General features: G+C 43.8%; 1 protein-coding gene across 11 annotated transcripts in view; it reads left to right on the forward strand.

Moving 5' to 3' along the window:
- The window catches only part of MAP4K4 (mitogen-activated protein kinase kinase kinase kinase 4), a 151,370-nt gene that overhangs the window by 80,704 nt on the left and 52,402 nt on the right, over positions 1 to 18,264 (forward strand). For all 11 annotated transcript variants that reach the window (XM_042810293.1, XM_042810294.1, XM_042810299.1 and 8 more), the window contains exons 4-7: positions 11,107 to 11,232; positions 12,018 to 12,128; positions 15,096 to 15,186; positions 16,743 to 16,873. In XM_042810293.1, coding sequence (XP_042666227.1) covers positions 11,107 to 11,232; positions 12,018 to 12,128; positions 15,096 to 15,186; positions 16,743 to 16,873 — 459 coding nt within the window. The remainder of the gene's footprint in view (positions 1 to 11,106; positions 11,233 to 12,017; positions 12,129 to 15,095; positions 15,187 to 16,742; positions 16,874 to 18,264) is intronic.

The following is an 18,264-nucleotide window of genomic DNA, read 5'->3' on the forward strand; positions in this document are numbered from 1 at the left end:
CTGTCTTTAAAACCTTTATGGTTATAGGTCTCCTCCTTGTGTGACCAAGCAAGTTAAAAACAGGTCTTTGCTCCAGCGAAGTTGCTCTTGGACTGTATTTTTCTCATTATTTCTTTTCTGACTTGGTGTTCATTCCCACAGACTAGTACAGCCACTCAGCGTGGCAGCACTTATTCACCCCCAAAGTTGCTGCTGCTCATAGGCTTCAGGGATGCTGTTGAAGAGCATGGAAGAGCAGAAGGCTTTGCATCTGCTTAGGCATCTATTGTGGGTTCACCCTTTACAGCAAGAGCCCTTTGCTTCCTAGGACAAAGTGGGGAGTTTTATGCAGGTTTCCTTCAGGCAGGAGCAGTGTATGTGTGTGTTTGCTTAGGGCTGGCTGTCTTTGGCTACAGACCTGCTCCTCTGTGCTGAAATTTTGGGGGGGCCTGTTCTTACGTAGGGGGAGAATGAAGGAAGGGAAAGTGGAAATAGGGGTGAAGAGAGGAGGAGAAAATTCCTGCTGCTGGTTTGCCAAGTGTTCTTTGCTTGGGGTGTTGATTTTTTTTTTTTCCCCCCCGTATCCAGCATGGGTATTTTCTGGGGTAATTTTTAAGGGGAAAATGGAATTTATAGAATCACGGGATGGCTGAGTCTGGCAGGGCCGTCTGGGTCCCTCTGGCTCAAAGCCTGTTCCAGCAGGGCCACTGACATCAGGGTGCCCAGACCCATGTCCAGGATCCTTTTGGAGATCTCCCAGGGAGGAGACCCCACAGCCTTTAGGCAGCCTGTGCCGGTACTTCACCACTGGCAGAGCATGGAAGTGCTCCTGGTGATCAGAGGGAGCTCCTGTGTGACAGTTTGTGCCCACGGCATCTTATTGTGGCACTGTGCACCACTGAAAGGAGCCTGGCTGCGTCCTCTGTGCACCCATCCTTTGAGTATTTGTGGTGATCCCCCTGAGCTTCCTCTTCACCAGGCTGAAGAGTCCTGGATCTCCCAGCCTTTCCTCATAGCAGAGGTACTCCAGGCTCTTCATTGCGGTGGCCCTCTTGGACTCTCTCCAGTATGCCCATCTCCCCCTTGTACTGGAGGGCCCAGAACAGGATGCAGTATTCCAACTGTGACCTTATCAGTGCTGAGAGGAATTTGACAAAGCTTAAAAGGAAAATAATAAATAAAAGAATGACTTGGTGAATTTGAGGCCCGCTCATCTGATCTCCGTAATTTTTTTGTTCTAAGTATGGTCATGCTTTCAGCCCAGATATAAATTGCTGGTCATTTCGTCCCCTCCGTGCCTTTCCCTCCCTGTGCCATCCTGGCCTTGCCAGAGCGGTATTTTGCCAGTGTCACCTTGGGCAGGTTTCCCAGCCTCCCTTCTCTTCCTGGCACACAGTGCCTGCTCAGCCTGCTTCACATGCTCTGCCTCTTCTTTTTGTGAGAAGAAGGGGCACTTGGCCACTCCACCCACTGCTGTCACTCGTCATGGCTGGCCCTGTCCGCACGTAGAGCAGAGGAGGAGGCCACGGGTTACCTGTGCAGGCTGAATGGTGACTAATGCTGGTCCAGGGGAACTGAGGTGTTCAACCTTCAGGCAAAGATTACCTGAAATTAAGACTTGTAGAGGCTTGCGAATTCTTACTGTGTCATTCAAGCAGGTTTGTAAGACACATGTACAGATTGGACGGTTCGTTTTATTTCTGTGTAATTTACATATTTTGGCTGGCTCACAAAAGAAACCTTATGTTAAATGTCAGATCATGATCTCACACACCAGTCCTTGCTTACAAGAAGTTTTTTGGAGGCTGTGCTGTAGCCCAAATTTTGAAGTTTTCCTTTTGTGGATGTAAAACAGAGCATAGGTTAAGGGTGACGTGTACAACAGTCTTTAAACTTGGGTATGATGCGTTCCTAAGCCAGTGTATGACCTATGATGTTGAGGGAGATGTGATGGCAGTTTATTAAATAGGGTTTTGCAGGTGTACCTAAGACAGACTTCTTTAAGGAAGAAGTGTCCTATATATTTCTTCGTAGTACAGGCTCAGAGCAGTGTTTCATGTTATACAGGTGGATTTGGGGCTACAAAGAAGATGCAGTAATTCTTTGTTTAGGGCTTTCCACAGTACTCATTTTCTGATAAATTGCAGGGCTCTTTAGTGTAGCTCTCAGAGTTTTAAATATTTGGAAGGAAAAATTGCAATACTTGCAACATTTTAATGAGGAGGGTTTGCTTAATTAAAGCGTGGAAGACTTGGGGAATGCAGACAGCTGAAAGATCAGCAGTGTGTTATGAAGTTCTTCCACCTACCAATTGATATGGTTTCAAAAGCCAGTCAGTAATAAACCTTGCAGTGTTCCATTACCTGTTTGCTGTCATTTCAGCAAATGGTTGATGTTAGTAATGACCAAAGCCTGGATTCATTTTGTCTTATTTTAGGCACTTAGTTATTGTGTTGAAGCTTGGTGCACTGGGTACACACAACGTAGCATTGGGTAAATGGTGCCTGTATAAGGGGTCAGGTCCGTCCACCTGAGGTAGGATGCATCCTACAGAGGGGTGGATGTCACCAGCAGCACTGTGTCTCCTGGAGGTCAAAGGTGCGTGCTTCATGGCCGCAGGCAGTTGCAGTGGTGTTGGTTTGTGCTCTCGCATTTGTTTAAAATTTATTTTTTATAATTGATTTGGGAGTACCATCTCTAGTCTGCTCCTCTGCTTCACAGGTCTGTGTTTGCTTCTGGACTAAACACTGTTATGTACTGAGCAATGCTTAACCCTTCATTGCTGTCAGGCATGTGATAGAGCTTCTGGATTTCTCTTGTCAGCTACTTTTCCAGCCCAATCTCTTTTAAATAAAATATCTATGTGAAACAGCCCCAAGGAAATGCTGAAGTAAGATTACTTTTCCTTGCTCTCCTTTGTTCTGCTCCTGTTTGGGTGTGCATGGTGACAGCTTTTGGTTTCATGGTTGCAAAATTCAGGTCTGTTTTTTTTTAATGAAAGAGGGGTTGCAAAAATCTCTTTTCTCTGTACATCTCATCTGTAGGACTTACTGGTTGCTTGGGTATGAAGCTGTGTACTAAACATCTGTTCAGTAAGGAAATCGCTGTGTTCATTAAAGTTAGGTTATTGTGGCGTACTTGCTAAAAGTGCATTTGTGTTAGGCCAAATTTGTTGTTTGTCCCATCTTAAATTTCTGTAATATAACATCTTTGTGGTATTTTGTGCATTAGAAAAACACTTTCAGTTGTTTCAGCCTTTTGTTTTCTTTCCTCTCCCAGATGTTCGTGTTCTGCTCACTCTTCTCAAAGTTAATATCTAGTTTCCCACTAGAACCTTAATTTATCATTGAGTCTCTTCATATGCATGAAACCTGTGGGACTCAGGAGCCTTTCCCAGATCCTGCGTCCCAGCAGTGCCTGGACTGCACATCCAGGAAAGGACCTATGGGTTGCTGCCCTTTTGGATGGAGACCTGCTGTCTGAATCTGGGTGTAGGGGGGGGCAGCAGCCAAGTGGTGTGAAGATGCCTCTCGTGGCTCCCAGAGATGCTGCTTTCCTTCTCATCAAATATATACTGAGATGGGAAGCAGAAAAGCCACACAACTTTATGGCTTTGCATGTGAAACTGTTTTTTCTCTGGTATCTATGTTTCTTCTCTTTCCCTCAGCCCCAGACCTTTGCATAAAGCAGAATGTTTTAACCTGTTTCCTTTGCAGACAGACTTATTTTTGATACCTGCTAGCAAGGGTTTAAATCTGAGACTGGATGTGAAATTGTATGGCAACAGGCCTTTTTTAGTGTGAATTATACTGGCAGAAGTGGAGTACTAACCCTTCCCTTTTTGGCAGGAGCTCTAGTGATGTAAGTACAAGGATAGCTTGTTGCATAACTTGTAAATAATTCAGGCTTGATGAGGATGGACAATTGTAGATTGATAGATGAGAATGCAGTCTGAGCAGGAAACGCTTTTAGGGAACCATGACCAAGGATCAAGGGACCAGCCTTGGAAATATTTGCAGGATTTTGCCCTTAGGAGGCTTCTCTCTGGGTTGCCTTCTGAAAAGCCTTCGGTGCTTTGGAGTTCTGCTGGGGGAGGTCAGCAGCAGTGCCTTCCCTCTGCCTTTAGCACAGCTCATTCAGTGCCCGGCAAAGTCACCAGGGGCACATCAGGCAAGAAAGGAAATATTGTTGTCGTTGTGATTGGCAGAGGAGGTGGCTCTGGGGAAACAACAGACAAGTATTATCTTCACGTGGCTCTTGGCTCCTTCCCCTGTGCACGTGATTCCCTCTTGTGCTCCTGCACAATACTGCTACACAGGCTCCTTCAGGCAGTGCTGGGACCCTACTGAAAAGCTACCCATCCCTCGTGCTTCTTTGTCCAGTTAACTTTATTGTTGCTTTATAGCTGAATCCTCAGCGATGGCACTGTTGCAAACAATTTGGCTCATTTTCTTACTTGTTTCAGATGATGCCTTTAGTATGCAGTAGAGAGGGTGTTGAGCCAAAGGGAGATGAAGCACTCTGTGTTTGGTGTGTTGTGTGAAGTGTGATTTTAATCTACTTGACAAAATCTAATGACCGAAGGTAACCAAACGTAGTCCTAAGGACAGCCCTTTTCTCCCAACCATTTCTCACAAAAAAGATTTTTTTGACCCTTTGGAAAGCAGCCCAGCTGTCTCTAGCTATTGTACTTCTCAAGCAAGGTCCTGCTATATCTGGCAGCTCAAAGGCTTATGTGCAGCTCACAGCATCAGGATAGGCTCTGGGAGGCTTCTAACCAGCAAAGACTACAAAGGGCTTTCTCTGCATGGGCTGCCCATGTGGATAAGGGGCAAAGTGACAGCAGGTGGTGGGAGGGTGCTCCCTACCCCCACTATTGCATGCTGGATGTCCAGTGCTCCTGGGGTATCACTGAGCATGTGGTGCAACAAGCCCTTATTCTTAAGCACAAGCAGCTTGCTGGCTTGTGGAGAAGTACATGTTTAGGAAAAACTGGAAGGACAATGCAGAGAAAGAAAAGGCACCGATTCCAAGCTGGAAACAGTCTGTGGGTGAGGGGTCTGTGAAAGAAGGGCCTTGCACATATGGTGGGACAGACACAGGGAGTGCTGGGGCTGAAAAAGTAATAGAGGAGGGAGATGGCAAACAAACTTGCATGAGGTCTTTACCTTGAGGGTAACAAAGCTCAAAAGCTCTGTAAAATGCTCTAGGAGAGTGAGTTGTAGTAACAAAGTTGGAGGCCCTTGTATATTAAGATCTAGGAGGCACTGCATATGGACTTGTAAATGTTTACTGCATGTCTTGATTAAAGTCTTTTCTATTCAACAGCTTAGGCTTTCCCTCCCAAGAAGGCCGTGCTTTTTTTTTTTTTTTTTTTTTTACTGTTTTGTATCATATTCCCAATTCTGACACAATTTTGGGGTTGGAAAGGATTATGTTTCTCCACATAGCATTCTCAGTACTTCAAGCTCTTCTGCTTTTCTCTTTGTATGAACTTCCTACCTTGGCAGGCTCTGGCAGGGACTTGCCCAGCATGTGGAATCTCATTTTTATTGTGGTTAGGTTCCTCCCAAAATTGCGATCTCCTTCCCGTCTTGAAGGCAGTACCACAGCTCCTGGTTTGAATACTGCTCTGTGTGCAATACTGCCCCAGCTCCTTGTGCCAAAACTTCCCTCTTGTGTGTGAAACTTTATTAGCGACTGTGTATATTATGGATTCCAATACCAGAAAAGGTCACCTATTGTGCTAGGCACTATTCAGACTCTCCCGGTTCTGGACAGATCCTTCTTCAGATGGATGCAAGCCAGACTAGGGGTGTGGGGAGAAGGGAGGAGAGAGGATATGACACACAAGCAGAACGGTGGTTTGCAAACGTTGGTGTTGTGATTTATCCAAGAAGGTTTTTGTTTGCATTTGGAATATTTCATGACTTTTTTTCAGATGGGGGAGAGCAGAAGTTATAAGAGAAAGGGAGGGGAAAGGAAAATAAACTGGATTATGGTCCTCTCCTGTTGCCTTTCCTTTTTTATTTTTGTTGTTGTTGTTTCTCATATGGTGGTGAGTTGGTGAAAGAAAGGATGAGCTGTCATTTCTGGTGCCTGTTGAAGGCAAAACAATTTCTACCGTCTTGGGGCCCGTGGTTTAGTTCTCCCTTTCTTCTCTCACAGAGGAGCTGTGCTGATGCTCCTCTGTGCCTCTCTGCATGCATCTGAATTCTCTGATAGTTGAGAGTCCCAAAGCCTCGAGGCTGCTGCTGGAGCTTGTGGTTCATAGCCAGCTGAGCTCATCCTGAAGTCCTGGGTACAGTGCAACCAGCAGCCATTCTCCAGGCAGTGCAGCCCCTGGATATGGGCAGGCAGAGCTTTGTGGTGGCATGGGAAAAAGCAGACAAAAGGAGACTTAGAGACTTCCTTTCCCCCCTTGCCTGAATATTTAGGTTTCCACTGCTGGGTAGTGTTATTAATTAAAACACTTTCTTAAAGCTTATGACATTTGTAATGGGAAATTTTTTATTGTCTCACTTCTTAAATCAAAAAGGGAAATTGCTGAAGGGATGAATTTGTATTCCTCTGCAAACTGACATAGGACAGTATGTAAACTACTTGGAAGCTTAGATAAACTTGATTTTACTTTTGTCACAAAGCTCTGTTTTCCTGTAACTTTGCTTGGCCATGTTTCCTCATTCATGTTGCCCATCATCCTTCACTAGGGTAAATAAAGTTTTCTGTAATTCTCCTATGTTTCTCCTCCCCTACCTGTGGCATCCCTTGAGATACAAGTAAAGCCTGGCAGTCACCACAAGCTGCTTTTTTGAGGCAACCACAGAGGCAACCTCTTCCATCAAAGGGAGAGTGAATGTAAGACCACCATGGACATGCCCTGGGGTACTTCCTTGCTGTACCTTTAGACTGTTGTCTTCCTCCCAGCTCCTGACATACTCTCCATGTATTATAGAGCATGGAAAGCAGTGCTGCTGCCTGTCATCCCTAGGTCTGTCCCTGAAAGACAGGCACTCCTGGTTCAGACTGCTGGTGGCCTCACAGAATCTGTGGAGCAGGGACAGGTTGGGACTGCCTTCCTCAGTATCCTGAGGTGTCTGGACAAAATATTTGATTATCTGAGATACTGGAACAGGTTGCCCAGCGAGGCTGTGGATGCCCCCTCCCTGGAAGCATTCAGGGCCAGGCTGGATGGGGCTTTGAGCAACTTGGTCTAGAGGGAGGTGTCCCTGCCTATAGTAGGAGGTTGGAAATAGATGATCTTGATGGTCTATTTCAACCCAAGCTATTCTATGATTCTGTGTTTCTTTCTAGAGTTTCTGTTCCAGTCTCTTCCCTTCCTCCCATGGTGTCCAGTAAAGTGCTAATGAATTCCTCATCCTCTCAAGATTAGTATAAACAAACAGAATTTTCTTGCAGTAATGAGTGGTTATGATGAAGGATGATGGAAGGGTGAGCAGGATCCTTGGAGAACAGCATCCTGGTGCTGCAGCAGTGAGCAGACTGGGAAGCCAGTAGGTGGCACAGCGAGGGGTGGCTGGCCTGCTGCTAGTTGTCGTGTGGTAATGCAGGCGTTTAGGAATAAGCCTTATGCTCCATGGTAGATTTCTGTGCATGTGGTTTATAATCTCCCAGCCGAAGGCCTTTCGATAAAAGCAGCCTCGCGTTGAGAAATTCCTCGGTGTTGTGCTGGTGTGGCCATTGAATTTTGGAAAGGAAACAAGTGGAAAAGGAGAGGAAATCCACTCCAAGCCTGATTTAACCATGTGACTCCTGCAAAAGTATAGCTTACTGCAAAAATTGCTGGTAATCAGACATGCTGTCACAAACAGACAGTGAATGTAGAAGTATAAAACACTCGCACCAGCCCCAGCACAGGCCCAGACAAAGAATATTTCAATGAGAGTTTGTATCTGCACATAATGGCTTAAAGTGGTAATTGATGCCAGCTGCATAAAATCACTAGGAAGGGCTCACCAGCTGCCTCTCGCCTCCAGTGGAAAAAAAGACGCAGTTTTGTACCCCTTCGTGAAAGTGCAGTCTCTCCTCAGTCACGTTTAGTTTTTCCCTTTGTGATCCTGGGCAGTACCAGCAGGGACAGCTTTGAAGGCCAGAGACGAGGGAGCTTCCTTCCCCCACGTCGGCCCTTGTGTCCGAGTCCCAGGATGGCCCCACGAGTGCTTTCCTTGTGGGGTGGCTGCAAGCTGCTCGCCTTGCCTCGCACGTGGCTGCGAGCGGAGCTGTGCGGAAGTGCTCTTATCTGGTGACATTTTTGGGTGGGACTCATCTCACCCGAGCGAAGACATCTGCAAAGTCAGTGTCTGGATCTTTGCTGATGACCTCATCCTCCTTTTGTAGTTGGGGGGGAGGAATAAACACCCGTAGGGTTTATATTGTTTGGCCTCTTCAGATGTCCACATTGGAATGAAGTCAATTCTACCCTGGAAAAAAAAAAAAGGTCCTGAATCTGGAACGCAGCAATTCGGTTCTTTTACTATTTTATTTTTTTATACCAATTCCTGTCCTGTAGCCGTACTGCAGCAGGGTGGTTGGACTCGATGATCTCTGGAGGTTCTTTCCAGCCCCTACAATTCTGTGATTCTCCACACTGATTAAGCCTTATGGTCACTCCAGTCTGTTGCCTTAAAGTCTTCGGGACTTGGTGCTAGAGAGCTATTGATCCACACTGATTAAGTAGAGTCCTCCAAAGGCTGGCAAGGCTTACCGAATCTATTTGTTTCCGTAAGCTGGCAATCGGACTGGACTGGACCTGTAGGTGAGACACTGTGGACAAATGCTCAGTGACAGCTCAAGTAGCAGTTTAGTGCCATTTCTCATCTTAGCTAAGGGCCGCCGCAGGCTGTGGTGTAGGTACCTTGACAAGGCCACAAGGAAAAAAGGATAGAGCAGTGACAGCCTACAGTCTGCTGGATCTCTGGACCTTTGGGTTGGGTGTTTTTTGGTGGTTGTTTATTTTTTTTGTTTCTTTGTTTTTCAGAAATGGATTCTGTCTAGGCATCGTCATTTTGGCTGCTGTTGTTATAATAGATAAGCACGAACAACTTTTAGGACATCCTGCCCATTGTATTGTAAAAGCCATTGTGTTTATGCGCTGGTGGTAGGAAATAATTTTCTTATAAAGAGTGACTACAAAATAGCAGATTGTCCAATTATACTTAGTAATCTACCAAGCATAATAGTCCCAAACTATTATGTTTAGCAGAGCTCCCAATGCAGCTTTTTTTTTTTTTTTTTTTTTGACTAAATAAAAAAAGATCACACAACAGCAATGACAGCAGAAACAGCTGAGGAAACCCCAGGTTAGCTTTTGGCTCAACAAGCCATGCTGATAATACTGCTTTTTCCCAGGGCTGCTGTTTGCTGCTAACTTTGATTGACTAGATAATATTACTGTTTCGTTCAGCGTTCCAGAAATGCGCAGTATTTTACTTTAAAGAGGCATCACGAGAAGATTTAAGAATAGTTTATCCCTGGTGCATTTTGGGAATTCTCGCCCAGTAATGTATGAGTAAGCACTGCATCCCAGTGCTGGTGTATTTCAAACAATTGTTTCCTTTACAGCACGCAGTGGTTTCCTTCACTAAAGCCATGCGTACCGATGCATGTAAATAGTTAACATGTAGTTAGTATTAACATCTGCATTTGTCGTGGATAGGATGTTTGATTGCTGGTGTGCTTGAAATTGCAAGGAAGTTTAAAGCTTAAAATGTAATCAGCTTTGACATACAGGATAATCAAAACACTCGCTGTCATCTCAGCCAGCCTGCCACCCTAGGGAGCAGAGGTAGCAGCTTCTTCCTGGAGTCAGCATAAGGCAGAAAAGTGGCCCCTGGGTATGTAAAGCTAAAAGGTTGTGGAGCAAATACACACCCCGACTAAATGGGGAAATCAGCTCTCTTTTAATTAGCTGCCTTGAGTCGGGCTAAGTGAGGGCTCCCACTGTCTAGGTGTGCTTACAGAAAGGCCAGGGAGTGCGTTGGTGGTAGGAGAGTGGGATGGTGGCAGCTCCTTCTCTCCTGCTTACTGTCTTCATACATGTACATCATTGCCGTTGCATTGCTCCAGAAGCATGCATGGATCCTTCTGTGAAATGCACCCCTCTGTTATTTAAGTTGTGTATTGTTGGTGCTCTTAAGAAGTGGTTGTGTAGCATTGCCCCTTTCAAACAGCTGTGTGGTTTGTTCTAACGCTGATCTCATGTATGGTGAGGACAGCCTCCTCTCACCTGAGCTGCTCTCTGCTTGGCACAGCTCTGACAAGGGCGAGCAGGGGGAAGTCCTTCCTCTGCCTTTGTGTTGCAGCATCCTGTTTACGGGTCGGGCTCCCAGCCCTCTTTTCCTGATGCACTTGCTTTTCCTCTGTGGAGCCGGATGGAGGAGGAGGAAACCTGTGTGTGAGGCGAATGCCTTGTTCATGCAGGGAGGGGAATTCCTGCTGCACTGAGCCCGTCTGGTGGCATTTAAATAGAACAGGCTGAAATCCTTACAGGCAAGCAAACAAACAAACAAACAAACAGAAAAAAAAAGAGAAATAATACTTATTGTAAATTAACAGATTTTTCTGTGGTTTTTTTGTTCTCTGGGTTACACAGAATAGAAGTCTGTTACGTGCATATTTGTTTAAGGTAGTGTAGTCACCGTGTTTTGGATGAAGACCAGTGCATTTTAGGAGGAAGTTTTTCACCCAGAGGGTGGTGACACACTGGAACAGGTTGCCCAAGGAGGCTGTGGATGCCCCATCCCTGGAGGCATTCAAGGCCAGGCTGGATGTGGCTCTGGGCAGCTGGTCTGGTGGTTGGCGACCCTGCACATAGCAGGGGGGTTGAAACCAGATGATCATTGTGGTCCATTTTTTCAACTCAGGCCATTCTGTGATTCTGTGATCCTTTGCTTACTTTTTGTACTACTGTAAGATTAGAGAAGTATGGGTCTATTTGAGACAATCTCAATGAAGAGGATTTTGTTAGCATGAACCTGGGGTTTGTTTATTAAGTGTGATGATGATGTCAATTCAACTTTTTAAAAGCTACTTGTATAAAAGAAAAAAGAGTATAATTTATGCTCATGCTATATTAAACATACATTTTTTGGTTTTGCTTTTCCAAAGGATGAAGAAGAAGAAATCAAACTGGAGATTAATATGCTAAAGAAATATTCTCATCACAGAAATATTGCAACTTATTATGGTGCTTTCATTAAGAAAAGTCCTCCAGGACATGATGACCAACTGTGGGTAAGCAGATGTTTCTCAAGCATGTTCATAAGCCTTTCCCTTTTGCAAATTATTTGAGGATGATAGAAATATCATTATGGAAAGACTGCCTAATAGAATTTGGTGCTTGCTTGAACAGATAGAAATTGAATAACATAGGCTAATGTGATGGCTGAGCTAAGATTTGTTACTAGCAGTGTATTTGCTCTTTAAGTAATTTTTTTCCCCATTTCAAAGATGGATAGTAATGTGTTTCATGGGAACAAGGCAGATGAGCTGAGCAGTAGGAATGCGTGGCTGTGAAAGTAAAGCTGCACTTGAAAATTCTACCCGTTTCTCATTGCATCTCATCTGTTCCCTCCAGAGGACTGAAGTTTGGGTTTGAAATGGCAGTGTAGAGACACGAGTACACGCTCTTGTCTCCTATAAATAAGTGGGAATTATAGATTAAGATGTGTTGCAATGGTGTGGTCAGCTTGATTCCTTCAGCACTGTATGTGCTCTTACTTCTGTTACTGCTAATGCATTTTGCACAGCTGAGCATATCCAGATTCCCAGTATTAAATTACAGTGATTAAATCAGTCCTAGAAAATGTGGTAACTAATGTGAGACATATTCCATGTTTGTCTGACACACATTGGAGACATTTGTTTTGGATCCACTTTCAAGGCAGAGAGGTAAAATAAATGATATTCTGTGCTTCATGAGGGTTTCCCAAATCGGTGCTGCAGAGTGATTATTTTACTTTGCTCAACAGCTGGAAACTGTGTTTAATGTTGATTGCATGCTGGTATTTCTTTTGCAGCTTGTTATGGAGTTTTGTGGAGCAGGCTCTATCACAGACCTTGTGAAGAACACGAAAGGGAATACTCTGAAAGAAGACTGGATAGCATACATCTCCAGAGAGATTCTCAGGGTAAGGAAAATAGTTCACTGCACTCAGAAACACGGAAGCAATCTTGCGGATGTAACTTAGCTTGTAGTTCTGCAGGAAACTGTTCCTATCAGTCCTGTTAGCCAAGTCATTGTCTGAAGAGCGTGTAGGAGTAGATGGATGTCTGCTCTGCATCATTTAACTTCAATCTCCTACACTGGCAGTGAGGACAAGACCACAAATGCTCACACACTGTGTGAGTTGTGCTGTACTGTTAGAGCAGTGCTGCATGAGAAGGCAGCTTAAGAACCAGAGTCCTTATCTACCGTAGAAGCTGAGAAACAGCACCCATGTGCCTGTATGATGCTTTTTGTAGAAGATTTTTTATTTTTAGAAGACTGAGGTTGCAACAATGTCATAACACTAGATGGTGCAGAATGGGCTTTTCCAAATGTGCTTACAGCCTTCATTCTCTGCTTATAATCGAGCCTGTGGAGGAAGGGAGCTGTTGGCTTAGGCCAGCCATTGGGACTTTTGTGCTGCAGTGTGCTTACAGATTGCTTATTGCTGCAGTCATTCTAGGGCGAGCAGATATGTCGCATGTGCTGTAAAGTGCTAGCATAAGGCACTGCAAAAGTTCCTCAGAAAGAGGGATGCTACTTATCAGTTCTTCTAAAACTGATAGCTAAAGCTAATTACATCTCATGTTTAATTTCCAGTTGGTATGGTTGAAGTGCTTTTTGAATTGGCATGTTTGCTGTGCTAAGTAAATCTGGTATGATTTTCCTTGTGCTTCTTTGTAAAACAAATTGCCTTCTACCCATTCCATTATACAGTGAGTCTGTTCAATTGCTTCATCAAAACTGAAATTCTAAGGGCTTTATGTTGAAGGAAACCACCAGTAGCTCTCGCATAAATCGATGCTGCTGATGTCTGCGTTGCACATTGGCTCTGTCTTGGTGATTATTTTAAATGGTGGAGGCATATGATTGTGGTCTCTTGCTCAAACTCCATCTGCCAGGAGAGAGTTTGGCTATTGAAGTTTGGGCTGGCACGTTTTGAATTATTGTTTACTAGAAGGAATAAAAGTTACCGTCGTGAATACCTACTGGTGGTTGTATTTCCAGTCAAGTGGACAGCATGCTATCCAAGCTAACTGCTGTAATACAGAATACCAGTTTTATGCTTGAGTACAACTGTGCAAACCTGGAAGTACTGCATGCTATGTTGCCTTCACCATAAATTCTTCTTAAGGTGGTAGGATCATGCTCGCTGAGAAAGTGAAAGAAGGTTTTACTTCAGAAAAGCATTACAGCTGTTTTCTCATTCTTGTGAGACGTTTGTAAAAGGAGCCTCAATTGTTTACGAGCAGAAACTGGAATATGTGAAAAAAAGGGATGCAAAATTCACATTGCAAACTGGCATTGCAAAACCTGATTTGACATTGAGTTTGTCAGTGGTGAATGAGAGAGCTTGCGTAACGAAAAGTTGAATGAGCTAAAGTGCCAAAGGTTTGTGCAGGTTGAGATGTAAGTGAGAGCCTCCTGAATGCATCCCTGTGTGGTCGGAGGGACCTCAGAGAACTTACCTGGGACTGCAGGAGGGTCAAGCTGCTGTCACTTGGTCACATCCTAACCCCTCAAGAGCTTGAATGTATTTTTCCAGTAAGATCAGATTGTGCTCCAGAGAGAACATATGATTCATATGATTCATATGATTATCTCCCTGACTGAGGCAGTATAGCGTTAGGCTTTGAAAAGTATCGTGTGCGAAGCTGTGGAAAAGCCTTCATTCTTGCAAAAAATAAGGCCACGCTTAGTGTTAAGAGCCAGTGAATGGATACCAAGGACATTAACCATTCAGTTTGTTTCCTTGTGGCATATGCAAGGAGGAGCTGTGGATTATATATTTTTTTGTCCTGCTCATTAAGTGTTTTTAAAATAGAAAATAGCCCAATGGTTATGTAGGCAAACTGATAAATGATCATTTAATGAAGAACATGTGTTAGAAAATATTTCTCTGCAGCAAGCACTACTCTCTTAACCTTTTGCAGCTGTAAAGGTTCTATTGCTTTATTTTTCATAAAACATTAGAAGTCTGTGAGGGCAGTGCAAACAGGCAAGATGATCCCACCGGAGACTGCAGTTTTCCAAGCAGAGTGCCGAGGAGAAACCAAAATATGGGCAGTTGCTAAGAGGGTTGCCTATTGTTCTACCAATTACATTAGGGAGTAGAATGCAACATATGTCTTCCCCGACCCTTCCTCCACATGGCTAACGCTTTGGGGCATGCATCCAGGTGCTGTCTCAACAAAAAGCACCGTATGCCAGGAGGTTTTGTTTCCTTTGGAAAGTACAGTGCTCGTTGTTCTTTTTTTTTTTTTCCTCCATTTTTTTTTCCTGAGGAACAATTATCTGCCTTCATATTTATGGGAGATAAGTCAAGATAGATTAGAGAATTCCACTCCATCTTTGCAAAAGCACTTTTTTTTGCCATCAGTATTCCATCTCCCTCCAATATAAATGCTAACCCACCAGCATCCCTCCTCCTTCTCACAAGACATACCTGCATCATGCTGCTCCCTCCTTTGTCCTTTCTGCCCCACTCCTGGACTAAATTTCCCTTCCTCTAAGTGTGATTCGGTATATGTCGGATGTCACCAACCACACTGGCACCACTGTCACTCACAACGTAATTGTACTGAGACTTTCTGGTCGCTGAGCTTCCTCCAAGTGACAGCTGAGAAGTGTTTGCACAGTGCAAATGCTGAGCTGTGTGTATGCACAGCATGGATACAACCTGGGGCCTTATTCCCTGCTCAATTATCGGAAGCTGAGCGGGTGGTGTGCTGCTACAAGGCTCCTGTGGATTGCATTGCATGTGTATCTGCTGAGCGCAAACCCGTGCACCAAAGCACGGGCTACAGGGCTGCAAGGCACAGATTACCTGCTGTTGAACAAAGAGCCTAACTCTGAATGTTGTCTGCTTCCTCTCTTTTCCCTACTGCAGGGGCTGGCACATCTTCATGCCCACCATGTGATTCACAGGGATATCAAAGGGCAAAATGTGTTGTTAACAGAGAATGCAGAAGTGAAACTCGGTAAGTAGAGAAGCACAACTGCTTCCTGATTCATCTAGCCTTTGTTGTTTTTCCTGATGTTCTCCATATTAATTTCATACTTCAAAAGCCCTGCAACATGTTCTTTAGCATGTACACTCTGCCACTTCTCTCATGTGGATTGAGGCTCCGAACGTATTTCCTCCTGCAAGTTGTTGCATTTCATTCAGGGTTATTTGTTTTCTTATTGGAATTAGTGAGTGAATGGTTTTGTGTCTACATCAAGTTTTGTGTGGCACAGGTTCATTCTGATTCCCTTCATTCTGGTCTTGGGAGGTGATAGAAATTATTCCTGTATTTGGTTTTAATTAAAACCAGCATGTGCTGTTCAGATTCTGGGCACAAGAATGTGACCTGGATGATGCCCTTGAGGAAGCAGTGGCATGAAGTTCAAAATGCATTTCCACTTCTGGCATGCCTGCTGAAAACCATGCTCATTCCATGGCTCTTCTCTCCTTTGCAAGTGGACAATCTCCTTTTTCTTTTTCTCTAGTCTGTCTCTTCCATTTACTGCACACTTCAGCCTTTTGTGTTTGCATCACACTACATTCGCAACCTTTTTTTGGTTAAATATATGCCATGCTGAAGGCCTCCTACCCAGCCCACATCCCTTCTGTTTTGCATTACACCTTCCTGCAGCACGAGGCATAGAAAGATGTCCTGACTCTGTCCTCTTGACAGAGGAGGAAGTTCTCTGGAGAGCTTTTCTTCTTTCAGTCCAAAGTGGAGCACAGTAGCTCCTGAACTGTTGCTCCCACAGAGCTTGTCTCTACCAGTTTGTTTGTATCACTCAAATGATGGATTCTGTGAAGTTGACACAGCCTTCCTAGACAGACAAAATTTCTGGTATCGAAAGGCATATATCACTGTTGTGAATGTGGTCCCATCAGTGGAATTAGGAGTGAGGAGAAGTAAAGGAAAGGAAAATCTCTGGTAATGAAATAAATGTATTTGTTGCAACACATGTGCAGATGTGCTTGAAGTTATCACCTCCTGAATAATCCTCATATTTCCTTCCTATGATGCATCTGCTCTGTGCATTATAGAGCAGAGAGCAGCTCTTCACTGAGCAACAAATTATTTTTGCTGTCCAGCTTCAGAGCAAAAAAGGTGGACAGCCAAAAAGGAGACTTGTTCACATGTGGTTTTCCCATAGCATGAAAGGTACCTTTGGGAAGCTGAGTCCGCTTGTGTAGACAGTCTTGTGCTTAGCTTCACCAGTTAGGAAGAGAATGGTCCTTCCTCAGCCTCCAAGATGGTATTTTTTCGGTCATACGTTCCCTTCTGAGGAGGTGATGCTTCACAAATTGGAGAAAGGTGAAGAGACCCTGCTGTGTCTGTTCATGGGCTTGTGGCCTGAGCACATTGCAAGTGAAACACAGGGAGTCGGCTGCCTCTGTATGAATCATCATGTTTCTCTTCAGCAAGGTCCTCCCACATGGAATACCCACCTGGTTTTATTTCCAAATCATCATACAGAAGTAATCACTGCATTATTTTTCCCCTCTGATGTTATTTTAATCTTTTCCCACTCGCAGTGGATTTTGGTGTGAGCGCTCAGCTGGACAGGACAGTTGGCAGGAGAAACACTTTCATTGGAACTCCATACTGGATGGCTCCAGAAGTTATTGCCTGTGATGAAAATCCAGATGCTACGTATGATTACAGAGTAAGAGAGTCATTTTAACAGAAAAATAATACAGCAGTGAACACACAATAGTTTACCACTGCATTATAAACATCCATGAATGCCAGCAGTTTTTGTGACGTATGCTTTGTAAGAGTAATTTTGTTTTGTGTAGGTACATTCTTGCTGTGGGGGCTCAAGGTATGGCTCATTGCTGTGACTTGTACTGTCTTAGCTTCATAAGGTATAGACTTCAGTGTGCTGTAGCTACTTGGGGAAAGCCAAAAAAAAAAAAAAGCTTAACTGAAAGTGCTTGTGTTCTCAATTTGTGTAATGCTGTTCCTATAAACTGTGTTTGAATATGCCCCAGTTATTGTAATAACCCAGAACAGTGCATTTTAGGTGTTGCCTTAAATAGATGCACCGTCTGGAGAGCTAGCAAAGGGCAGGAGGAGGTATTTACACTGTGTCTGTTCCTGATTACTAGATGCATACGGATCTTGATAAAAGATTCAATTACTGCAAAACCATTAATTGGTGTGATGGTATTTGCTTTACCCTTAAGGATGTTATGTATGTGTATTCAGAGTTAAACTTCTTTAGTCAGAGCATCCTGTAATCTTAAATATATTTCTCAGCTTAGTTTAATGAAAGCAAGAAGAATGAGGAAATAAGGTTTTATAAAAATTTTCACGTAGACTGATGCTACCATTCAAACTTTTAACCAAGAAAGGCAACAAAGAGATTGAAAAAGCAATGATTAGGCTCTTATACCAAATATTAAGGCTGAATATCAAGTTGCTGAGATTGATGTAATGTTAGATATTGGTGTGTAAAAATTTATTAAAAAACAGGAGGTTTGCTGTGGTGTTTGTACCCCTTTTGATTTATTGATCATGTTGGTCATGTTTGTCTTGATTTAATCACTTTTTACAGCTAACAGCCCTTTGAAATAAAAACAGTGCTTTAGATCTTCACAGATGGGATTATTAGGAAGGTAACTATTACATGATCTAGCAAAAGAGAAGAACTCTCTGCTGTAGTCGTTGGTACAGCAGCAGTGTGAAAAGGGGTTTGTTTCACATGCATGTATCGTTCCTGATGCACCCCATAGGGGTGTAGAAGCAGTAGTCTTTTTCAGTTATTTATTTTTTCTTCCCTTAGAAAATTGATGGTTGAAGTTTCCATAAGACCAGGAGGCTGTGCAGTGTTGCTTAAAATGAAGGATTGCACCAAGAAAAACGATTGCCCTGCTGGGCTTAAAAGTACAATTGTCAGACCATTAGAAATTCTTTGCTGGTAGTACAGAAGAGCTTGTTTGCTCATCAGTTTTCATTAATTTGTTCAAAATCAGTGCTGTTGCCAGAAATGAACACTGCTTTTTATAAGAACAAGTCTTTCGTAGGAGTGGCTATACTCCTTTCAGCAACCTC

Source organism: Centrocercus urophasianus, unplaced genomic scaffold (genome assembly GCF_019232065.1).
Source record: "Centrocercus urophasianus isolate 14NV4802_14NV808 unplaced genomic scaffold, USGS_Curo_1.0 seq_12, whole genome shotgun sequence".
NCBI classification, from domain to species: Eukaryota; Metazoa; Chordata; class Aves; order Galliformes; family Phasianidae; genus Centrocercus; species Centrocercus urophasianus.